Below are 25,961 nucleotides of genomic sequence, written 5' to 3' on the forward strand. Positions count from 1 at the left end.
TAAAATTGTGGTTAAAGAAAAGTATGTTTTGGACAGTATGCTTCCTATTCCCTTTTTTATTTTTTAACTTCTAGTATTTTCATACTTTAATTACTGATGGGACATATTTAATCCATAAATATGTACACTGAATCAAAAGAACCACAACCCACGATGTCAACAGACACACACAGTGCTTGAGCTGAACATTCAATAGTAAGGACTGAACACCTCTTCAGTGGAAGCAAATTTTTTGTTACACTTAGTAAATTAGGCGTACACATCAAAAACAGAACAGTCCCCATATTTACCTACTCAGAAATTAACAAAATCCATTAGGTATCAAAACTGTGAAACAGACCCCTAAGCAGATGTTCATTGTCAGTGAAGTAGTAAAATGCTAGTTTGTTCTCTTTTTAAAATAAAGGTAAAGCTATAGATAATCAGAGCTCAGAGGGGCTGAACTACCATCTTCTGGACCGTACTTAGGACTAGTAAGATGTCCTACTAGTTTCAGTTAATCCTTTATTACAGAAAAATGAATTTACATTTTAAAAAATTTGGGTTTAGCTATAAAATTATGGTTCTTAAATTAATATTTATGCCAAATTTTTCTATATGCCATCTCTATTGTAGTTGCTGCATTACAGCACTTACCATCTTCATATGTGACCTCCTATTATACACAACTGCTATAATTTAAACTCTGAAAGTCAAACTAAATTACAAGCTTTCACCCTTAGGCAATCGGTTCAACTCCAAATACTGAAACACCCCTTTAGGAAAAGTGATGAAGGTCAAACAAAGGACACTTCTTCAGCAAAACAACTTAAATAGTTTTTGCTCAGTTCTTGTATCTTTACTGAATAAGCTGACTGATAAGGTGAGAAGACAGGGAACACAGATAAGCCTGTTGAACAACAACCAAAATTTCTGTTCAATGTCACCTTCCGTAGATAAGGCAGAAACATTATTTTAGACTACACAGTAGACAAGCTATGATTTATCATCCTGGAAATCATCAGGAATGTACCCTCATATAAATAAACATTTGAATATACATATTTTTGTAACATACCTTTGTGCAATGGTTGAGGCATGGTTAAAATCTGGATGAGCAAAAGGGATGAGACATCTCTGTAAAGTACGGGAACTTCTGGCAGCTCTTCACTTATCAACCTGGAAGGAAAACCCAAAGAAGATTACTTAATATTACAATATAATTCTTCATGTTTTATTACACATTAAATGTTAAATAGCATTACATTTGTAATCGAGCTTATAGAAGCCAAACACCTGTCAAATCGCTAATTGATCTTAATCTTAAAACCATTTAATGTTACTAATGGATTGTAAGAACTCGTAACAAAGTTACCATTTGGGTACCTAATTCTTGTTAAAGCATTCCAAAACTGTCAAAAACTGCCTGAACTAATTATTTGTATATACAGACTCAATCGACATCCAGTATTTTGCTTTAAAAACTTTAGTTCTAAACTAACAAAATATAATGCATAGCAACACAGTAATTTAATTATTGTTTTTTTGTTGTTGTTTTGTTGGTTGGTTGTTGTTTTTTTTCAAACTGTGGTATTTCACAAATATTTTGTAACAACAACTAATCCTCAAACTGCATTAACTGCGGGACTGTTCCTACTGGTAAACAGTGAGACCTTAGAAAAGGTATTGCTTTCCCTCATGTAAGGAAATGAACATTCAAGCAGCCATCACAGGTGGGATTATCCAATTTTACAAACTTCATTAAGAACCCCACAGAGTTATAAGGATAGCAAATAAGCACATAAAGAGACGCTGCAAACTTTCAAACTATTCAGATTCATTCGATGTCATAAAATCACTTTATGGCCACAGTCATAAAAGCAGAGTATGTTTGTAGATAGGAGGTAGTGTCTTTCTAGTTGGTGTAACAATGTTGCAGGTTAAATAGCCAAGTCAAAAATGCAATATACATCTTCCATTAGCACCTTTCCTCTCTGCAACACTCACAGAAGAAAGTGCTGTTTGGATTCTTACACATGTTGCCAAATAGTTTTGGTGCCAAATAGTCTGGTGCTAGCTGGCTGGCTGTTAAATGTCAGTGAAATAAATGAGTAGATGTTTGAACATAAAAATGTTTTTTTCAAAGTGATACAGGCATTGAAGTTGCTAATCTCACCAAGTTTCTCTAATTTTGCTTTTAACTATAGCTAGTTTTATTTTATGATCTATGGCATTGATTTTTAAACTAACCATCACTACATAAACATGGGCAATTTCTTATATTATCTCCAAACTTTGATTTTTAATTTATATATGAATTACTGGGAAAAATTAACTTTGAATAAGGTTAAGACAAAAATGTAGATATTAAATCCTGATCACATTTACCTACAGGCATATCAATATCAATATTATTTAACTGTCATGTAACAATTAGGTCAAATAGCAGTTCTGTCAAAATTAGGAAAGATTCTTCTATATACAGAATACTGTGATTGACTAGCAACATTAAAAATAAATGAACTCATTTTCACATGCAGGAACAACTGAATAATTTGTCTAATTTATTCATTTCATACAAATTGGAGAAGTAAAGCCACATTAAATGTCAAGGTTTTAGATAAGCTGCTTCAGTATACTTCAAGCAGTGCAGCTTATTAAGCACTTAAAAACTGCTCTGTCATTTGCTAAAAGCCTAAGCAACTTTTTCGTTATGACACTGAAACTGAATTTGTAAAACCTGTTTGGAGTATGGAAATTAACCATCCTGTTATAATCCCCAATCCATATGGGAAAGCTTGATAAATATGACTTTACAAAAAAATTCTGCCACAGAAGCAGCAAGTAAAATTGAAGCAAGTTAAATTTCATATGGGACTGAAGTAATATAAAGTAAATCAATTGTATTGTAGTTGTCATCTGTATCCATTAAAAAAAAAAAAAAAAAAAAAAAAGGTGGGGAACTGAATGGCACAATGAAATACAAACATGCCAAAATAAAGATGCATTGCTTTATTTTCTCTGTGGAACTGACCTCTCCTCTAGTCCCACATAATTGGGCTGCACCTCTTTCTGTGCCAATATCAAAGCTGCCTAACAGCTGAGAGCATAGCAACCCTGCCTCTATATTCAGCATCCTCTTCCCTGATAGAGGTTATATGGGAGTCACTTCTTTGGGAATGGATACACAGAATACAAAATTCTGTTCTACTTGGAAACAAGCAGCATCTTTGTCTACTTATATCCTCCTCCTTCCCCCCTTCTCTCAACCAGATAAACTTAAAATTTTTGTTAGACGCTAACTCCAGCTGATATTTATTGAATTTCTAACTTTACCAAGTGGAAGCTTTCAACTTCAGGCTTCTTAGGACTGTCATAAACAGAAAACCTGTGACACGGGGATAAGGATACAACTAAACAAAGGCTTATTCAATGAGGACAAATTTATATTCTCTTTAGTATTTGCAGGGTGAGAAATATTGCCTGCAAATTTCAACCCACAGAAAGGTCAGAGGAATACACAGTTACTGATGTTAATAATTAGAAAGTAGAACTCCATTATTTGTTCTGGCTACACTCTAGGATATAATCACATTTCATATTTGTTCTTGTGTCACAGCAGATTTTGCAGCAGGTCAGTTTTTCTTGTTACACAACACGGGATTTCACTGACAGTACTAGCATTAGGCATTTCCCATTCTCCCTTTCACCACTGTGCCCCCAGCACTCCTCTGTCACCCATTCCCAGCATATTAAAAATAACCTTTCTAAAAATGGATTAATTCATTTACTTTGTACATGATGCAGCCTGCTCAAGTTACATCAGCACAGCTGAAGGTAGTGTATTACAGTATAGGGGAAGGAATAAACAGCTAAAAGCAATTACTCTTGAAGCTGGCATTACTGTCAAAACTGACATAACATGCCCTGAGACACTGATGTTTTGGGTACTGAATAGATCATGCCAGTCTGTTGCAGGGTCACAAGCAATGTGTGTATATGCCATCTCTAGCACAAACCTTACCTAAACCCCATTGTCCCACCAGCCTACCCTCTGACTATCTTCAGAAAAACAGTTTTATTTTTCCCATTTCACAACAGTTTTTGTGATAGTTTGTGATAGCAATGTGACTTTCCTGAGGTTCCCACACACACACACAGTTGCTCAATCCCATCCCATCTCTGTGCTGCAGTTCATTGCCTCGGTTCACCACTACAAGCAATCACTGAAGCGATCTAGCTTAGAACAAAACAACAACAAAACACTTCAGTAAAAATAACCTAGAATAATTCAGTGTTTCAAGTCATCATGCGGTTCCCACCCGCTTCCCAACAGCTTCTACTGCAAAGACCCTTAATGCTTTACTGAATCATTTTTTTTGCTAACATACATGGTTTGTCAACCCAGGAATCAAATCATAGAGATGGAAATGAAAAAAAGCATAACCTTTCATTTCATGTTTACCATTCCTGAAATTTAGGCTATTTGGATTAGTCCATTAAATTCACATCTGGGTCTAGTAATTATTGCCTCCAGCTTCTCCTTCTCTGTCCCCTGCCAGAAGCTATTATTCCACACTTACACCACAATAATTGTTTATTCGATCACCACTGAAACCAGATATGTCTGTAATACAACAATTTGCTGAAGCACAGCGAGATCAAGTATATATTACACTGGACTGAATGAACCACAAATGTGTGAAACATCCAACAAGCACCTTCTCAAGAGTTTCACAGTTCCTCAGATTTAGGTTTCACTTTTTTTTTTTTTCCTTTTCTTCCTTCAAACAACAATATTTAAGCTTTTTTTCATATAGTACCTTCTTGTCCAGAGATGTCCTAATCTCTACTTTACCTTGGTGTTAGTGCACGAGCTCCCTCCTTCCTATCTTTCTTCTCAGCTGCCATTTTCAACTACAGAGTCATCAAAGTAGGGTTGTGAATGACGACACTTTGGGAGGTACAGCACAGCAATTCTGTGTGTCTTTACAAATTACTTTGATCAGTTCTCCCAGACACATGAAATCTAAGGCATACATATATGAATAATGATACCTGGGTTGTAGAAAACCAAGCTAAAAATGTGAGCTCTATATCTGGGTAGGTTTGTAAACATTTATGTATTTAAAATAAAGTAACTAAAATTAAATAAGGGTAAAAATATAATGTAAGAGCACTATTATTCCACAGATTTTTTTTTTTATTATTATTTTGAAAGTTATCTTCCTAAATAAATAAGGATGGAACTAACGTCTTTGCAAAATTACTTTCAACTGAGATTAATTTTAAGTGAAAATTAGAGAAAAACATTGCATATTAGAAGGTTCTTTTATTATTAAAAAAAGTTGAAAATCTTGGTTGATGCATAAGCTGCTCCTTTATAATATAGGGTTTTATGTGAGGTGAGTAAATTAATGAGTTTGGTTTAAATTTATGTTGCTTCTGTGACTTTCCTGACATATCGTTTGGAATCAATGGCAATAATATAGTCAGATCATAAAAATCTTTTCCTCTCATTGAGATTTTTTCTACAGGTCTACACTTAGTTTTATGTACTGGTCAGGCTGAGGATTTATATTCCTTGGTTAGCCTCAAAATGGCACAGTGCTGTCCATATTTTAAATCTCCAGTGGTACTTTTTTTTCCACCACCCTCTATCTTCTTCAGTGTACAGCAGTGTATCACTTTCTACTTGCTCCATATACTCTTTCCTGTATCTGGAAAAAATACACTATTCTGGATCTCTCAAAAGACTCTGTGACACTAAGAAGAGTGTGATTAGATCATTCACGCCAAACGTATGAATGCCATCTTCAAGTGCAACCACTGCTTCAAAATTCTACAATATAATTGCAGATATCCATCTTATGCTTTAATCTATATATTGAAAACATGTTTCCAATTACACATGAATATCCCTCCTCAGCAAGCATTCTGGGGCCTGCATGCTAAGGAAGGTAAAACATTTCAGGAGGTGAACAGCAAAATTCCAGTTTGATTGCATCCGTATATCTGAACAGTAACTATTTCATGGCAAAACAGATGATCTCCCAGCTATGGCTTCCTAAACCATTTAAGACTTGATAGTGCCAAACCATCATCTACAAGTCTATCAAGACATCTTCTGAAAAAACAGCACAGAAAACAAGTGAATTACTCAAATGCATTTCCAACATGCAACACCTCTATTTATCATGCCATTATTTTCTATGGTACCAATCACTTCTAAGTGATTCAAAACACAGACTACTCTAAATTCAGCTTGCAACAATCTAACCTTCATAAAACAATGTGTGAATTCCATCAAGTCTCTGTTAGTGAAGAAAGTTGCTGTGTTTTGGAAGATGTGCAGCCCCTCTGTTAATAGCTGCTTTCAAAGCCAGCAAGCTCCTCAAATACCAACATGAGAAGTGCACAGATCAGTCCCACAACCAACAACAACTTAACAACACGATTCTTAGTCATAACTCAATCAACCATACTCCAAATTTATTAACCATTGCTCAGTCTAGGTCAGGGCAGACCAGAACCACATCAAAAACTTGCAAAGAGGCTTGAATGCATGCTGAATAAAGTAGGTTTTCCAGTTACAAAATTCTTAATGTTTTGTCAAGAGATTATAGATTTAATCTGTTAACCTAATCTAATTACTGCAACAATCTAACACTGATAGCAAAACAAAAGCTGGGGTCCAGGAAGACAAACAGTAAAGTCTCAAACTAAAAGAAAACACAAACATTTTGATATTTTTTTCCTAAATTGCAGATTAGGATTGCAGCATCACTATTTTAGATTAATTTTTGAAATCTCACAGTGCTTATGAAACACAATGACAAATACGTAACTGGACAGAAACTAAAAATACATTCCTTTCAATTTTATTTCAAAACACAAAACGAAGACCTTAGCTCTGAAGAAGTTGCTCAATGTGCCAGAAGGAAAAGTAAAATAAAATAAAAATACACATTGGCACTGTTTTCCTCTTCTGATGTTAACTACCTGCTAAAGCAGGAGTTCTAAAAATATTAATCTGGTTTTAGGCAAGAAAAATAGTAGTAATACATGACTTTTCTGCTCCCTGTCAAGGTAGAATCCGATAAGTGAAGAGTTTTAAGTCAAGTATGGAGACAAGTTCTTGTATAACACAAATACCTAACTCCATGTATTATACTGTTAATCCTTGTACAGCCGTGTATGCAAGGTTAATGTTAAAAAAGCAGACTCAGGTAAATAACTTGTTTAAAACAAGAAGTGTGATGAAACTCTTAGCTTGGACTTGAATTACTTCTCATAAGTATTCAAGCCTACTGATGTTATTTCTGTAACAGCTTTAAGAATTGACTCTTGATTTAAATTTTGTCTAGCATCCATACAAATTACTGCAACAATCTACTTACCCAATACCATGAAATTGGCACATGCCTAAGCTTCGGAGTGGTATATTTAAGCTTTAACTCCAAACTGCAGTGTGACCAATTTCAGGTAAAAGAAAATTTAAGATTTTTACAAATACATATACACAATTTTTAGATGCTAAGTTTATAAGCATACCTCACAAATTATTGAATTTAAGACAGAACACTACTCAAAATCTCTCTGTAAGGATGTTTTGTTAACAAGGTAAACCTGTTATTTGGTAACTTAAAATACTTGCTCTGGATTTTTGTCCTGCATTGGCTGGGTTAGTTTCCTCCAGGGATTGTATGCAGAGTCAATACTGTAGAGGCGCATGTGCATGGCCAACACATGGAAGAGCTGATCTGAAAATTAGAAAAGAAATTGCTGATTATTATATACAATATATAAAGTATTTTACATTAAGCTGCCAGCGTTTATGTTTTAAAAGGAGCCTGATATATTTCTAACACAAAGCTTTTATTCCTTACTCATATAGAATTTCTGCCTTCAGTATACCTGAAATTAACCTAAGGTTTCTGAAAGTGCTGCCCTGTAGCAGGAACGCTCCAGCCCTTCATTCTTAAAAGGTTTTATGTCTTCATTAGGTTGTTTTGTAGATAACTTTCAGAAGAGAAACAAGCAGATCTTCTGACCACACCATAACAACGCTTAAGCAGTAGTGGTCTTCATAATGGCAGAGATTTGTCTATACAACTTCCAGACAAAGTTTGCTGTTAATAATCAATTTTAAAACATCTGTACAATGACTGAAAAAATATTGGTAAAACATTTCTAGACCCTTTCGAACGAAAAAAGCTTAGTTTATAATTCATACACATTATTGCAGTAACACATCGTCCATTATTTCCTATATTAAAATGCACAGCTTTCATTTCTCTATGAAGAGAAAGTGAAAATGAAAATTCTCATTTCTCCTGCGATCAACACAAGTACAGATAAGATCCAATCCTTTCTCCCTTAAACACGCCAAGATGCAGGCACAATCTACGTAGACAGCATTTTCAGAGAGGTATGCACAATAAGAATGTCAGACATCAATTCTTTGTTTTTCTGTGTTTATTATACAGTTAAAGTCTGGGCAAAATAAATCTTTAGATTTATATTGAAGTCATATTTCAAGATATTATTTCCCATAGCTTTGCTCTTTTATTTTATTTTATTTTATTTTATTTTTTTAAACTCGTATCACAGTATGTCTTGCTTTTTGCTTCACCTGTTCACTTTTCTGGGAGACTGCTTTCTTTTCCCCCTCCTCCCCTTTTATGTTAACTTCTTTCCTTAATATCTTGCTTCCTGCCCCCCCCTTTTCCCCCCTTTTCCCTTTCTTTCTTTAAGACTCTTATTCTTTCAATTGATCCCTTCACCTCCTACTCTTAATCTCTCTCCCATCTCTACAACCCACTTGCTCAACCTACACATTCACTCACAGGTCCTCTCTTTTAAGTAGAAATAGCAGCTATTAATTTATTTTCCATAAATAGACAATTACTCAGAAGTACGCAGTGGCCAAAAAAGTCGCATGATGAAGTCAGCTGACTATCAGAGCCTGAGGGCTGTAATTAGCTCCTGGGGTTTGTATAATAATTGGAGATGTAGATGGCACTGGAATTGATTGCTGTCACCTGCTTTCTGAATAAAAACAGTCAATGAGGACAAAATAAGTCATCTTTTCTCCTGGCAAGAGATTCTAGCAAAACACTGCTTTGCTGACAAACTTCAAAAGCCTGAAAATATACCAATGTTTCATAAAACCATACTGCTTCATTTATTTTTGTTTAGAATGAGAGCCATGCAAGCATCCACTCCTTCCCTCTTGCCTCTCCGCTACTAAATAGAATGTCAGCTGAACTGCTCCTAGCTTCAAACAGAAATAGGCAACTATGCAAAAAAAAAAAAAAAAGCTTCACATAATTAATTAACCCTCTGTTCTTTTGATAGCTATTTTCCTGAGACTTTATTAATATAAAATGAAGAAGGCAAGTATCAAATCCTAGCACTAGAGAATCTATTTATAATCTCCAAGTATGCAACATTTGTGGAGTCAAAACACATTCTAACATAACTGAACCTGAACAGAAGAATTCAGGTTAGCAGTCTTGTAAAATGGTATTTTTGTGGGTGATGAAGGCAGCTGTCACTGTTTTACAAGACACATATAGAACATAAATGTAAAGCTAGATAGTATGTAGTAAATTATGTTGACCTTTTTCAAAATATATTTTATGTCTTGACTTATAAATATTAAGATATTCTCTAAGTCAATGTAGCACAGCCACGCTTGTTTCTAAACCCTGGGTAACAAAGGAATAACATTGCCCCCTAATGGGAACACCACAACAAAAGTCACATGATGGTGTCGCTTTCAGAGATAGTAAAAGTAAGTTCTGATTTGTCTGTTCTCAGAAAAAAGACTATCGAAGCAAGACTAAATATTGTCAGAAACAGGTCTATTTCTTCACAAACAATTTTCTATTTTACATTACAGTAATGGCACAAGGACATGTCCAGTGAGAATACACAGAGAATTTATAGTGTGTGTTAAGTTCATGCTAGTTTACTTCCATGATAAGTACTTAAATGCATTTTGTCACAAACATCTTCCTTTCTTTTAAACTGAGATGTAAACTCCACAGCTGTACCACAAATTTACTGCTACTATGGAGTTTTTGAGGAAAGTAAAGAAAATCACTGGAGCACTGAGAATTTAGAACTGGCAACTTTATGCACAAAGTGCTTGGGTTTTTTACTTCTAGCATTCTTATGATTGTGAGACTGGCAGAAATCTGCCATGGGGCAAATAAACAGCAGAGGTTCTCTGCCTGTGTATTCACGTGAAGACATCATTCCAAAATGGAAGCAAAATAATAGAGCATCCTCTCTTTTGGGGTTATGCTATTTAAAAGGTTTAAAATACACTTTATTTCTTTCCTTTTTTAAGCAAATTAAAGCAAAACATTAACATGGCAATGGCCCCCACACAACAACCCTGCCCAGTCTTCTGAAGACCAAGAAGAAAGGCCATAACCCCCTCGGCGTCCCTAACTCCTCCACGTTCACAGCATCTTCACGTCAAGGACCTTCTTAAGTGGGAAAGACAGGAACAGCCTCAGTCTTCACAAGAATACTCTTATCAAATTTTGGTAAAAGATGATTAATTTTAAAAAGCACTGCAGCATCCAAATTACAGATTGGTAGTTACAAAAACACAGCAAAATGAGAGTTACAGATTTATTCGCAGAAGATCGTGAGAAGCTAATAGCAAAAATAATTTTATTATAATCCATCTCTTCTAATGCTTGCATGGTATTTGGGACAAGCTATATAAATGACCTGGATTATTACTGGCTTTCAAACATGTTCATGTGACTCAAATATTACCTACATTGAAGCAGCAGTCTCCATTCTCCTAACTTACTTAGATGGTCCTTGTTTTCACACAATACTTGCCAAGCTTCAGTAAAATGCTTAATAGAATCATAGAGATTAGCATTTAGACAGTAGCTTTAGCTTTGATTTATATTAGCCTTTCTTAATTCCTTTTCTATAAATAGAAAAATAAATCTGTTGTTCCATACACTTCTGCTCGTGGTACATTTTTTTTCAGCTCTTCCTATACCAACTCCACTTCCCAGCTATCACTGTTGAGAGGAGCAAAGAACTATATCAGAACGAGTACTTTAAAAAGTGCCTTACGCTTTGAGCTGCTCTGTCTTTGCATTGGGATTAAAGCTATTAGAGGAAACATTCTACTGCTTCCACTCTCATAAGAAATCCAAAGTTGGTTGGTATTTTGTCTACATAACCCCACTGCCTGCACTAGCACCTGTAGTTGCATTGTTCAGTATTTTCAGTATTAAGGCACATTGATTTTACAGATGTTAACAAAGCTCTTAAAAACCTTCTGCTATCCTTGGGTGAATAATGCAGGAGTCTATAAAGAGAAGGTGATTTCACAGCTCTTTTCGTGTCAATCCTGCACAGCACAAAAGAAAACTAAACTCTGAGAGATGACCGTATACGGATTTGATAACTGAATGAGAGCATTTATAAAAATGCTGTGCTGAACTGACAAAATGAGTAATTCAGGAAGTTATATGCAGCTGTAAGTTTTGGTCTCACTAGTAATATCTTGGTATTGTCTTTGCCAAAGTGATCTCAAATTTCTACATGTTTCTTGCTGCCTTCTTTTTCCTTTTTTTTTTTTTTTTTTTTTTAAACTGTCTCTTGACCGTTAAGTCAAATCCCAAATTAGTGAGATTTAAGTCACAGGATTGGTACCTGTTACTAATGCCACTTCTACAATGTACAACAGTGTGCTGCAATAATTATGACAAAGAACAAAGAAAAATAAGGAATTGGCTGGCTTGATTTTGCTTGCAAAAGTTTAGATGACGTTTATTCTCCAGTCTCATGTTTTAGAAGGATGTAATAACATACTGATGTCATGAAAATCTCCACTTTCCTACTTTGATCCAATCTTTTCTAATTCTAGAAATTAGTATTCATATTTAGAATGTCATAGGATTACAAAGCAGTAAGTCAGCAGTTAATCACAAGTGGAATGCAAAACATCCTTGTCTCAACTGCTGTGTGAAGATCTTACCAGACTCTTTCAAGACCTCATGCTCTTCTTCACCCATAAGCCTGCTGTATCTATCCAGAAGTGTAGATTACAACAAAAAACACTTGACAGAAGCAGATGGGAATTGATTTTTAATAAGGAAACTGAAAATTTTTTCCTCCTTAAAGAGCTTTTACATAGTTTACTTATCAACAGCAGTTGCAAAGACTTGCTGACAGCATCTTCCTATTCATCACTGACCCAGGAGATTGAAATCAGTAAAAAAAAAGAAATGTGAAAGTCAGGAAAAGCCTATTAATGCATGTGAATAGTCTGTACAAATATCTGAAGTCTTAATTGCTGATGAAACAACTATTTTCTACATTAAACTTGCCAGTGTATGAAATAAACTTCAGCAATGGATTATTTTTTCCTCTACAAATGGTATCTATTTTTACCTCTCATACCATGTATGATGACATACATACCATGTATGATGACATACCAAACTTTTTAGGAATAGTTGGGATCATCTGTTCATGAGAAAAACTGCTTTTTCAAAGTTAGCACAAATGGATGCCACTGAAGATCAGCAAATTGTCAGCTCCTAACTTAAAAGCAAATGAATAAACAAAAATCCTCACAGAGAAATAAACTACCACCACCAACAAACACCCACAGAAATAACACCCACAGAAATGCACTATACCAAGAGAAAAAGCATTCCTGAAAACTAATTTTATTCTTTTTTCTTTCAGCGGCCGCACAGATCTAGGTAGGAATCTTTGTAATCACATCCACGTTAGCGGATTACAGGAAGGAGATTGTTGCACTCAGCAATTCATAAAAGCATCTGGTTTTTCCTCCTTCAGGAATGAGCCATATGTGTGTGCTGGCCATACTGTAACGTCTGCCTCTGTTTCAACAACCAAGGTGGCTGAAAAACTTGATACCAAGGGAGCAGATATGTACAAAAAAAAAAAAAAAACACGCAAAAAAAAAAAAAAAAAACAGCACGAAGAGCTTAGGAAATGCTTCAAGCCAAGAAAATGTTCTGTGCTCACAAAAACAGAGTGATGATTAAACTGGTACTAACATCATCTAGACAGACTACAACACTAAACCATCTACAAATGCAAAATAGAAGCTTAAAATGAACAGAAGAAGGAAAAGAAAAATCAGTGGAACAATATGGCTTCTCAATGGTTAGAACCACCACTGAAGGTATGACAGTGCTGGACACTAGGCCGGGTTACATGAGTCTCAAATACTTTATAATGTCCACTTGTAAACAAATATCTTTTCCAGTTAATGCACTTGATACACAGACTCTGCTAGCTATAGTGAGTGTGAAGATAAGGTGCTCCACACAGGGAAGCTGGAGCGAGAGGACATGGTGATGGGGTATTTAATCCTTCCTGAAGAAGAAACAAACCAACTATCCTCATGACAAAGAGAAAAAAAAAAAACAGATTAAAAAAAAAAAAAAGCATCCACAAAAAGAGAACTAGAAGTTAAAAGGACTAGATTATAAATTCATTATAGAATTTATATAATCATTATGGACAACCTTTAAATACCATGGAACTGTTCACTCACTATTGCAAGGTTACTAGAGCAATCACAATGAAAAATATTTACATACAAATTAAACAGAAACAGGCATAAATGGTAAGTACCAATTGTTCAGCCGTAATATTGCGTTTTGAAGCTGCTCTATAGATACAGAGTAACAAAAACAGAAAACAAATCATCATATCTTAAACTTTTTAAAACAAAGAGGTAAGACCTGAACAATTATTCCATATTTTATAAATATATAAATAAGACTGCCTTTATGGTTGCATATTGTGTAGTGCACACACACACACACACCTTTAAACCTTAAAATGGCAATTTTACAGCCAAATTTTCTTCAGCATTCCTGTCACACAGACTCTATCACTGACACTAACAGCTACATTAATCATTCTTAATTTTACTTCCCAAGAGCAGCTGCCCTCATGGTTCAATTTACTAAAACAGCTCTTGACCTATTTGTTCCCACTGCCTTCGCTGACGCTTGCCACTGTAACAGCTCACCTGGGACAACATACTCTGTTTTCTACTATATCTGATCACTGAACTTCACAGTTCTTACAAGACTAATACAGTGCAGTGTGCTTAATCACAAGACATGTCATTATCTCATAAGAAAAACAAAAATGGGTTATATTTGGGGTTACTTTTGCTATATGTGAAATGAGTTATGTTTACAAATAAAAACAAAAGCCATGTCAATGCATACAAATGAGACTAAGAAAACAGTACACACCTTGAGAGAGGGTGTGAAATTTTTAAACCATTCCTTCCTCACTGCACAAGGCGAAGAAGTTGAAGTTACAGTTTAAGTGAAAAGTTAAAATATTACATTTTAAGTGAAAACTAGAAAAAACAGCAATATTGATTGGAAAAAAAAAATGACTATGGAAAGAGAGTAAAATATATTATACAATCCATCTGTCTCAAGAACTATTTTTTTTTTCTTATAAATGCAAATAAATTAAAGAGGCAATGAAGGAAAATCATAATTATGTAACAGCCTTATTGAAATAAACCCTGCTCTATATCTGGAAAAGTAATTCTCCTGCCATTAGTCATATTTGGATTACTGTCCAAAACTAAATTACTAGCACTAAATGGAAACACAGTACAGCTCTGTTCCAGGACCCCATTACCTCACATTAAAAATGAGCCCATTTTATTGGGAGATAAAATACGACTAGCTTGCTACATAACAATTAAAAAAAATACTAACACAGTACATAAACAGCATGTGAACACTTGAACAATTAATAGATGATATTTATGTCTCCACATTGTTTAAAACAATGTCACATTCATTTACATAGTGTCTTTCACCCGGACACTTCAAAGGCTGCCTTCAGTTTTCCTGAGTGTAAGACAGATAAGAACACCAACAGATCTGATTTAGATCTAAATATGAAAATATATCACTCTATTAACAAGTGTGCAAAAATCAAGTGCCTTATTTTTAAATGCTGTCCCTACCTCTTCATCAGAGGATATGCACTAGAACTCTTTAAATAATGTACCCTTTAAATAATGTAACTGATAGATGAAAAAGCACTATTCCCATGAATAGCACAATCAGCAAACAGAAGTACACAATAATTTAAGAAAGGAAGAAAAAATATTATAGTAAACAAAACAGAAAGTGTAAGTAGAAACGATCAAGGAATGTTATCACATTTAAAAAAAGATTATTCAAGTTGTATGAAATGATTCAAATACTTGAATCAGATCATGGGGAAAAAAAAAGTTCTTCTGTCTGTGTACAAATTCTGAAGATGAGGATTTAAAACTAATTCTTCTTTCCTTTGTTACTTCACTCTTTACATTGGCAACTAATGGTGTTATAAAAATGGTATTGCTGGTATCAAAAGATTCCTTGCATTATCACAACCACTGGTATTAAAAACCAGCTTAAGAAATTTAAAATAAGCTAGCAGGTAACTGTGATTTTGATCAAGCCCTTTTGGTTTGCAGAAGTAAGAGGTATACTATATAAAATTTCCACACATTCTTCCCTATATCACTGAAGATGTAAGTATTTCATAAATATTTTAAATTTTGTGACAATACCAAACCAATAGTTTATAGAACTTTAAGTAAAGCTTCATTAAGAAGACTATTTCCATATTTTTCAAATGTGAGGAACACCTATCTTTTACTGGAACAAACGAAACTTGTAGAAAGTGATTTATTCTGATAAACAGACACGGTGGTTTATTTCCAAAGATACATACAGAGTCATTGGCAAAACGGTAGAAGTGCTGGAAATTAAGTAAGTATGATACATGAATTTAAACAGGACTTAAGTTTTCTTATCTTGTCAAAGTTACAATCCACCATAATGCAATTCTCCAGTGAAGATATATTCTCTATGTATCATTTCCAATTTGGTAATTCTCAAAAAAAAAAAGAGTTTCTCTAATGATAAGTCCTACATGCATCTCAAGACTTGAGGGATATATATCAAGAATCTTGACTTATCTTTTCACTGGCTATCAGCTAAAGGTATGGTTCTTTCTAAATCAGATCTTAAGTATTTCAGAGTCCTACTTTATGCAATATGATGTTGAAGGGATGGTGTGGTGAGTATAAGGATTAAATAATGTTTTACACACAAAAAAATACAGCCAGCTATCGTGCCCTCGGCTTGGTGGAATTTATTTATTAAACTTCGTGGTATTTCCTTTGTTGGTGTCAATTGTTATAGTTCAAATTAGAAACAATGGAGCTACAGAGAAACGCTGAGGAAACTGACTAGCTCTCTGGTGGTTCAACATTCTCTGCCAAGTCATGTTCTTCCAACAATGATGACATTAGTTGGTGATTTCAGGGAAAACAAAAACAAACAAAACAAACAGCCACAAAAATAAACCCATTATTTTATCCTATCTATTTATGTATATATTAAGCTTTTAAATAGGCACATGCAACAAATTTCGTACTGGTATGGCACCAAACATTTCAGTGTTTTAAGCTGTAAGGAATATATTTTATTCCACTTCTATCATTAACAAAAAATTACACGGAGAAACTGTAAACTCCTGTCTTTGAAATACTAGAAGACAGAAGTATGACCTTAGAGGTTACAAACACAGTTCTAAACTTCGAAATATCAAGACATACAGAACTTGCATGGCTACTAAAATCTGGTATGGCTATGTGAAAACAGGGGTATACTGTCATGTTCGATACCATTCTGTTTTTTCACTTCAAATTGGAAAGCCTTTAAAATATTTCAAGCTGACTTCTCTGCCCTAAACTGTTCATCATAGTCTTTCAAATAAAATGCCTGTGAAATAGGTAATGCATGCAGTAAGTGGCTGAAATTCAGAAAGAAAATGTCCACCTTAATTGTAAGCATACAACTCAAAGTAAATCGTATTGCAAGTAGAAATTATTAGTACAGCCATGATTTTGTTATATGCTTCGAATTTGCAACAATGATCTAGGAATGCATTAAACACATGAGTTATTTAGGTAATTTACTTGTCTGGGAGAGGGTGTGTAACAATGGTGGAAGGGACACAATGCGCAGTAGGATTTATAACAATTTTTCAGAAATCAATCACAGCACTTGAATGAAATACAATGAACTTACCTTTCCTGGCAGTAACAGAAGGCTCTTACCATAGAACAGACATGGGCAACATAGCACGTGATGGGATTATTCCATGGCTCATCATCTCAAATGATGAGAAAAGCATTGTCCATGGATAATGTAGAAAAAAGGCAAAGATGGGCCCAAGTTTTCTGACATTTTTAGTACTGAATCTACTACTGCTGCAGCAGCATAAGCTCAGTTCAAACAAGCGTTATTAGTAGTAGTATCCTGGCAGGCTTTCCAAATTTTCTTGACAAAAGAAAGTGTCCATTTCTAACAATCTACATCGCAGTAAAAGATTTTATGTTAAGAAAAAAAAGCACATCTGTCAACTATAAATACTTTATTTGACATGTATTCAATCTTTAAGAACAACGAGGATTTGAGTTTCTACCAAAACAAGTCTGAATTTTGCAGTTAAAGAGCTAAGAAAATTAGAGATAGTGGACATGAGTTGGTCCCACACTTACAAATCTGCTGCTACTGTGAGCTACAAGAGTACTCAGAGAAACAGAATTCCTTTACTATTAATAGCAACAGCCAAGGTGAACAAAGCCTTTCTGTATGTCCACAAATTCCATTTTACCCTTACAATTCTTAATAGATGTACTCACAAAAAGATGCAAGTATTGAAAACATTACATGGACACTACGACAATTGCTTTCTAAATATATTATACTCACAATATATGCATTGCTCTAATGAATAACTAATGGAAATCAGACTTCAGATTTCTCAAATTGTAACAAAAAACAAGATCCATTATAGCAGAGCAGAAGAAAGGTTCTTAAAAGAAAAAATGATGTTTAGAAAATGTTAAAAATAGATATCTTTATTCAGTCTGTTAATACTTTATATCGTACTACATAAAATAAAACTTACTTAAACATGATCTTTTTCCAGCTGTGCTTGCACCTCCTGAACATAAGTTGCCTCCTCGATGGACGAGCTCAAGTTCCAAGTTTGTTCTGCATGAAAAACATGATGGTTTTGAATGGAAAAGCATTGTTCAAGCTTCTGCAGACATGACATTCACCATAAACTCCCAGTGTACACTAAATGAAAGAAAGCTGTAAACTAATCTTTAGCGTTAGGTACTGCCAAAATATGACCAAGGACAAAGCAAACATTTCCAAGATACTAACACATGTGATTTAAAAGTGTTTGATTAGTAAGTACTATATTAAGAGAGCGACTACAGTTGTGACTGAAGAATAAATAAAGGTTAATTCAGCAGCATTTTTCTGTATGCACACAACTCCTTGATAATAAGGGAATTTATGTGCAAATCTAAGACGACAATGTACAGCTTGGCTAAATTTCAATCAATCAGATAAGTCTAAAATGAGTTCTCTTCAATGGCAGTGCTTTTGTTTTCTTTAAACAAATAGATAGTACAATGGATATGCCATCAAGTAATTAAGTATGAAACTAGTTTGTTATAATGGAAGCAATGACCTTTATTGATAAGTTAGTCAAGAAAAGCCTGAGAGGTTAATTCTGAATGAAACACTAGTATTCAGTGCAGCTCATGAAACAAGAGTTGTGTCACTAAATCTCTACACACCACACAGATGATTGCCTTCTTAGTGTTATTGTAATCTGATACTTAGGTGCCAATTGCTTAGGCCATATTCGATAGTTTTGTTTGATTTTGGAATTGGATGTTGCAGTACTGTGTTATCTTTTACCCCCAAGACCTGGAGCAAACAACTTACTTTATGCTCTCTGAGAGGCTGTTTTAACAAATCAACATACATTCCTTTAATTAAAATAAAGGAATAATTGTATTATTCTGAAACATCATTTTGTTAGTTTAATATAAACTGCAAAGCTCAGTCCAAACATACTTAGTCCTTCAACTAAAATCATACAAATTTAATATAACATGACTGAATACATATTGAAATCTATTCTAGAGTTTTATGCATTTAACATATTTCAGTAATTTATGTAAGTAAGAAGAAACTACAGGATGACTATTTTATTCAAAATAGAATATTTCTTTAAAATTTCAGCTCCATCAGTTTGAAAGAATAATGTTTTTGATGTGCATTGTTTGTCAAGATACGTTCATATGCTTCTAAAATAGTAACATTTCAGAATATTACTGTCCTTAAGTTTTCAGCTTATACCACCCATTTCTGAAGGAATGCTTTAATCGTCTCTGCTCAAAAAAAAAGCAATTTAACATTGATAATGTGCCTGCTCAGAGCTCCATCTGGTTGCTGCTGATAAGGGCATCTGTGTGACAGGGGAATTTTCCACTCTTCAGGCGATTTGCAGTGCTCACTGAACTTCTAAAAATCTACCAGCAAAGAAGCAGGGATAGGGATTTCATATTAGTGGACAAAATAGCAACTGTAGATCAGCATGCGCTAGTTCATCATGGGAATATAAATGAAACCAGTATATTTTATTTCTACAGACCTTCTGATAACTACTTTGGAGAACAAAATTAATGGCAGCCTCCTATTAAAGCCAAGAGAATTAAGACATTCAGGTAGTGCTTCTGATTTAAATCTAAGAGCAATTCTAGATCCAGAATGTTCAATTTCCCTTTTACCAAGACATATGCACAATTTTACAAAACAAAAGTCAGGATCCTGAAAAAAGAAAAACAAAACTCTTCTTGATGCACTGTAGTTAATGTATAGAGAAAGATTTCTAGAAACATTCTCTCTCAAATAGTATACTAATTCTCCCTTTCCCACACTTCTTCATTGCCCCAAGCTTCTCAAAGTCAGCAGCTTATTAGTTCAGCTTTTTTGAAAAGCTAAATATTATCTTTTTCCTTTAAGACAGCTCCTTTGAAACACACCTAAGCCTTGGTGGAATAGCACACAGAAGGGAAAGTATCGTCTGTGACACTGGAACGCTTGTCCTTATAAAGTTGTTCCACACCAGGTATAGCTCTAATTGTTTTTCAGAAGGACTTGCATTTCTCCTCCCTATTCAAGTTCCCTTCTGCTTTGGGATCTGATAAAAACCCTTGAGTTCCGCCTACCCTCTGCTGAAGGAAAGCAGAGCTCTCACTGTCTGTTCTCTCAATGGAGAAAAACTCGGGGCATCTGATAGCAAAGTACACTTGCAGAGACCACTCTGTGTTCCACTGTTCTATCTCAGCTCCCTCAACATGAAGAAAAGAGATGGAGAAAGAAAATCTATATAAGTGACTTTTTCCGTTATCTCAAAACCTTTGTGCCATTCATTGGAGCAACGAATTTTGTAGAACACTGGCTTTATCTTCTACACCCACAGAAAAAAAATGAGAAGATGGATTTTGTTCAGTTGTACTGAATCCTGATTAAAAACTGCTGGACCTCATGCCTTTTTGTGGGCTTTCATGAGCATACCAGGGTGCATGGATACTGCCAGTTCCTTAGAACTCTTACCAGGACAGAGTATGAGAAGGTAAAAAAGCAAAGCCATCTGCAGAAGGAGAATGTATTTGGACAGACCTCCTCATTCTGACAGGACAGAAGAATCATGTTAAACACTACCATCTTATTCACTTCACCTGACAAAGACAACTTATATGTGAAAAAACACATATTGAGACAGACTGGAGGAAAAAGAACACATGGTTCTTTTATCAGTTTATACAGAGCTGACTCCAAAAAACAAAGACATAGATTACACAGCCAACAAAACAAGAGATATATTGCTATGCAATACAGAAACATCCTCCAAGCTACCACAAATGACAGTCAAAGTTATGAATTACTAAGAAACTATTAGAATTAAAGCAAGGCACAGAAGATTTGTGAATGACACTATACTAATACCAAAAATGTCAGCAAAGACAAGGAAGGATATGTAGGAGAATGGTAGCAAGACCTTTAACAAGGTCTGATGCTAGGGAAAGGAGCAGGTAGCTAAGGAGCTGCTGCTCCAGCTGTGCACGCAGATCAGAATGCCAAAACACTGAATGCCTCTTTTGCTATGAAAGCAGACAGAGGCTAGCTCTCCCACTAACTAGTGGAGAAGTCCCTTGTAATTTCTTTCCTCTGTTACCAAGGACATCCGTCCAGGGTAGCAAAACCGAAGAAAGGGCAGCAAGGTCCTGTTTTCCTGAAGCAGAAAGGATAAGCAGCTGCAACTGCCTCCATCTTGTTTAACCAGTAGCACACCCAGTTCAACGAGCAGAAATCTACTTCAAAGCTGGACTCTGAAATAGCATCTTTGGGAAGACTGCACAAGATGCCAGCTTCTGATTGAAAATGGAACACAATTTATAATATAAAAAGATATACAGTGTTTTAAATTAATTCACTTGCAAATACATGGAGGTCAATAAAAATATCATTAGATTACATTCAAATGCTTATTTAAGCATGCACTGCTGACTTTGACCACTACCAATGCCATATTAAATACCAGGAAAAAATTGATTAACAGCTGCAGATGGTCTGACCAAAGACAATGGAATGTTTCAGAATACATGAAATTACAAGCACTCAAAGGTGAATTGATTGGTAAGGAACACCAAAATACCATCACCTCAAAAAGAACTATGGATGGAAATAAGGAAGAAAGACTGAATAACAGGAAGAGTTTCAAGAAATTAAGTTAATTCACTCTGTGATTTGAAAGTACCATTGTGGATAGTCCATTGTTTGGATACTTAAACTTAAATGAAACAAACAAAAATTATACAAAGAAAATTACTATTTTTTTTTTAACCAGCTCACTTAAATTTATTTCCATTACATGCAAACTGTAAGGTTTTATTGACGTGTCTTCAGAGGTTTTAAAAAAAAATCAATTTCTTTAGTTCTTATGTAACCATCAAGTACTTGAAGTCTGCAAATTGGTATTGCAGAATTAAAAGACAAGAGAAGTTAACCATTTTGTAGAGGACTTGCCAGGCATACTCATAAGTGATCTTATGAGTTACAGTAACAGTATGGAAGGGTGCATCCAACACCTGAAATCCTTCATACAAGGATAAATGGTAAACAGCTGACAGTAGTCTGATCTAACAATATTTCACATTGAGTACAGGAAACATCTTAATCCTTGTGGCAAATGATAAATTGACCCCAGCACCGCAAGAAGCAATGAAATGCCGTTCTGGTTTAATGTGTTTTTAACTCTTGGAAGAAAAACAAAATATCTTGGGTCTATGATGTTCATACAAAAATCATAAAATAGATCTATATTTAAAATAGGCTTAGTTGACATATGTATCATTACACTCAAGAAACAGAATTTTTATACCTTAAATGGCTTGTAAAGTTACTGTTGCAAGTGATCATAGTTTTATACAAGAAATTTTGAGTCCTTTGTATTTTATGAAGAATAGTAATTGTATTGACCAAGTACCGAATTGCCCTAAATCTCAACATTATTTGCTCTTGTATACAATATATCACTGAAATAAATACAGAATAATCTTCTCTCTTGCTATGTATATAATTCAATTGCTCTTCTTAATCAAGGTTCTGTTAAGATACTCTTACAGAATACAGATAAAGGTTCTGCTAACGGAATGATACAATAATCTAAATTGGAAGGGAACTCTGGAGATCATATGGTCCAACCTTCTGTCAAAAGCTGAGCCTCAGATTTGATTATCCAAAGCCCTGCCGAGCCTAGGCTTGAACATTTCCACCACTTACATAGTAAAGACACTCAGCAGAGTTTATGGAAAAACCGTAAAAAATGTTACTGGACTATATCACTTCCATGCTTGTACTTTCTCTGCAGTCACCACCTTCCCTGCAGAGCTTACTTATTAAGGGTTTCAAAAATTAGTTGCTTAATGAGTATTTCAGCATCTTCTTACGGGAAAACCTCGTATGATAGTATATTATAGTAAATCCAAACCGTTTTATGTTTCAGAGCATCTTAAAATTAATGCTACAGAGACAGAAGGAGGGACTATTTTCTTTTCTTGGCTATGCTTCCTCTGACACTGACAGCAATCATCTGGAATCACATATCACAGAAAAAATACTAGTACTTTTAACAATTCAAAAAAAAGTTATATGAAAAGAGATCCCCAGCTGCTGATACAGGAAAGGCTCCTTCCATGACCCCCAATTAAGTAAGCAAAACTAACATATAATGGAGAGATTAAAAACACTCTGTGGTTTTAAAAAATAACAATATAGAAATAAACTAATTCTGCTACATAATGGCAGAAAAGATTTAACGGTTTGGGAAAGGAAGGTAGAAAATAAATTCAACATAAAATTTTGATATATGGAAAGCAAAACACAGGATAAAGAATAGAACTAGATAAGCAGCACACAAGATGTTCTCCAGGTTTTGCTCCACTGCTGCATAAACTAAAAATGAACTGAGAGGCACGTCATTCCATCTTACATATGCCTGCATATAAAAATCAGAAAATACAACCTTGATATACTAAGTGCTCAGAAAGCACTTTTTAGAGAGGATGTGACACAATTTTAATTATAAATATTTAAAAAGGAAAACTTATGTGGTAATACCATTAGTGATAACCAAAATCATACAATATAAGAAAAATTCTCACCTGGCTACAGAATACATAAACAGAAAATCATTGTCAGGTGATCCAGGACTCTTGCTGTAATCTGTGTACTTCTTCTGTGTGGTACTTTTTATATCTTTCATTACGGATTCCATTTCTTTACTGAGATTGGTTTCAGACTATGAACAAAGACAAAAGATTGCTTAATTCTACGTGAAGAAATGTAGTAGCTGATCACAAAGTGTGCTGCTTCCATATTTATAAAAACAGATTTGCAATTATGAAAAATATGCATTAAATGTTAATATTCTGTCTCACAGAATGTTTTGTTATTCTGATTTGTTCAAAATAGTGCAAGCAGTGAGATTCTTGAACTTGCATTATTTTAGAATGTATCTGCATTGCACAAGTACATGAAAATAACATCGCTATCAAGACAGAAAGGCTAACAATATTAACGAAGTTAATTCCATGACTCAGAAAGACCTTACAAAACTTTGCAATACGGGAGCATCCACTACGCTGCATGCCAAGTACAACAAACAATCCATATCCAAGTGTTCCTAATAAATATTCTTTAAATAGCTTCCAGTTAGAAGGATATTGGTGTTTTCACATTGTGAAGAAATGATACATGAATTTAATATTACATGACTCAATTCTATGTAAATTACTATGGAAAGAAGTGAAAATGTACTCCAAAAAATTGTATGAATCACAATTTTTCATAGCTTTTTTATGGCTTATCTTTAACAGGCACTCCAATAAAAGCTGTAAACATTTAAAAATATTTTGATTAAACAATAAAATGTTATCTTCCTTATCAAAAGGAAATGAAGTTTCCCATGCTGTCGAGTTTCTAAGAGGTCACAAATGCAACATAATGTAAAAACTGAAAGGTAGAGGCAAATTAACAAGGATCTTTCTGCCTTACACTGATGCTTACTGGGAAAGTTCCCAGCTGTTCTTGAAGATCTTCCACCTCCTGTACAAGATCTTGCATACTCTTGTTACTATGACTTTGCCAAAGGCTTCTTTCCATGTTGTTTCCAGGATAACAAGGAAGAACACTGTTAGCAAATTGCCTACAGAGGGGACAGGTAAATTCTCCTTTGTCGACTGAAAAACCCTGGAGGACCTGGTCATTCTAGAAGAAAACAAAGAAAATGTAGCTGAAATTTGCCAAAGGTTAGACTTCGGTGTTTTGGTTTTTGGTGTATTGATTTCTAAACTAAAAAGTCTAAAACTAAAAACTGTAAAGAAAAAATAGTTCTCACTCATGTTAGTAGCTAGAGCTTTTTCACTACAGACTATTACAACCCTCAAATTCAACTACTCAAAATTTCTAATTTTAAGTACTCTTCATGCTCTACAATATCACCATAGCAAACTACAAAACACTTCAGTGTGGTATTATGAACATTTCACATGTGCTGTCTTTATCAATTCCCATTGTTTGAGATTCCCCTACTAGCAACTTCTCATTTGTCAAAAGGTAGTTTTATTTTCAGTCATTAAAAATACTCAACAATACTTCTCAAAAGTACAGGCCAAGAAACTTAATCGAGTAGCCACTGGAGGGCAGCATGACAAAAAAAAAACAAAACAAAAAAAACAAAACAAAACAAAAAACTTATTACTTCTTCTTTATCACAAAGGATCTGAAAATGGACATGGAAGTATCTGTTTGGGAAGTGGGCCCACCTTCAGAGTACTCCTGTTACTGGCAAATGACCTTGTTTCAGTGTTGTGAATAGCCCCAAGAGTCCTGATAAAGTTATACATACTCTTCTGGATGTTGATCTCTGATTGTGCTACATAAATGTTTAAATAAAAATCAATGTTTAATCCAGATGAACACAAGTCTGTATAAATTATTTTGGTACTAGGAATGATAGAGATTGTCAAAATTATTGTACACTAATAAATAATTTTAAAAAATTATTATAATCTAGAAATCTTTAAGAATAGAATGAGACAGAATAATAATTTATTTGCTGTTTAAGTGAGAAGCCAACAGGAAAGGGAATTCAGTATCTATATGAAGCAAAATGTTGTTTTTCTAGCATTCTGTAAAGTGAGTTTCTACAGTGAAAGCCTAGATTTTACTTAGTTATTTTGATGACATAATGAACCCCGAAGGTATCTTCACATTTAAATAGAAAAAGAACAATTCATAATTGAATCCAATAAAGGTGGCCCAACTTCCAGTTCCTCAAAGGGAAAGTTTCGTAGTGTGAATAATGCTAATACTACAACTACAGAATATTGTTCATAATTTTTCTCAGAAAAGAAACAAAGTTATTAAAAAATAAAACTGAAGTATTACCACATGAATTAAAGTTCAATGAGAAAGTAA

General features: G+C 34.5%; 1 protein-coding gene across 9 annotated transcripts in view; it reads right to left on the minus strand.

Moving 5' to 3' along the window:
- UBR3 (ubiquitin protein ligase E3 component n-recognin 3) overlaps nucleotides 1–25,961 on the minus strand; it is a 103,029-nt gene that overhangs the window by 16,724 nt on the left and 60,344 nt on the right. For 7 of the 9 annotated variants that reach the window (XM_084523319.1, XM_084523321.1, XM_084523325.1 and 4 more), the window contains 5 exons: nucleotides 24,537–24,749; nucleotides 23,645–23,781; nucleotides 18,022–18,107; nucleotides 7,637–7,742; nucleotides 1,058–1,158 (listed from right to left, as the gene is read on the minus strand). In XM_084523319.1, the coding sequence (XP_084379445.1) occupies nucleotides 1,058–1,158; nucleotides 7,637–7,742; nucleotides 18,022–18,107; nucleotides 23,645–23,781; nucleotides 24,537–24,749 (643 nt within the window). The remainder of the gene's footprint in view (nucleotides 1–1,057; nucleotides 1,159–7,636; nucleotides 7,743–18,021; nucleotides 18,108–23,644; nucleotides 23,782–24,536; nucleotides 24,750–25,961) is intronic. The other 2 variants (XM_084523320.1, XM_084523322.1) reach the window with 1 other exon arrangement.

The sequence above is a fragment of the Aythya ferina genome (genome assembly GCF_964211825.1).
Source record: "Aythya ferina genome assembly, chromosome: 6".
Taxonomy (NCBI): Eukaryota; Metazoa; Chordata; class Aves; order Anseriformes; family Anatidae; genus Aythya; species Aythya ferina.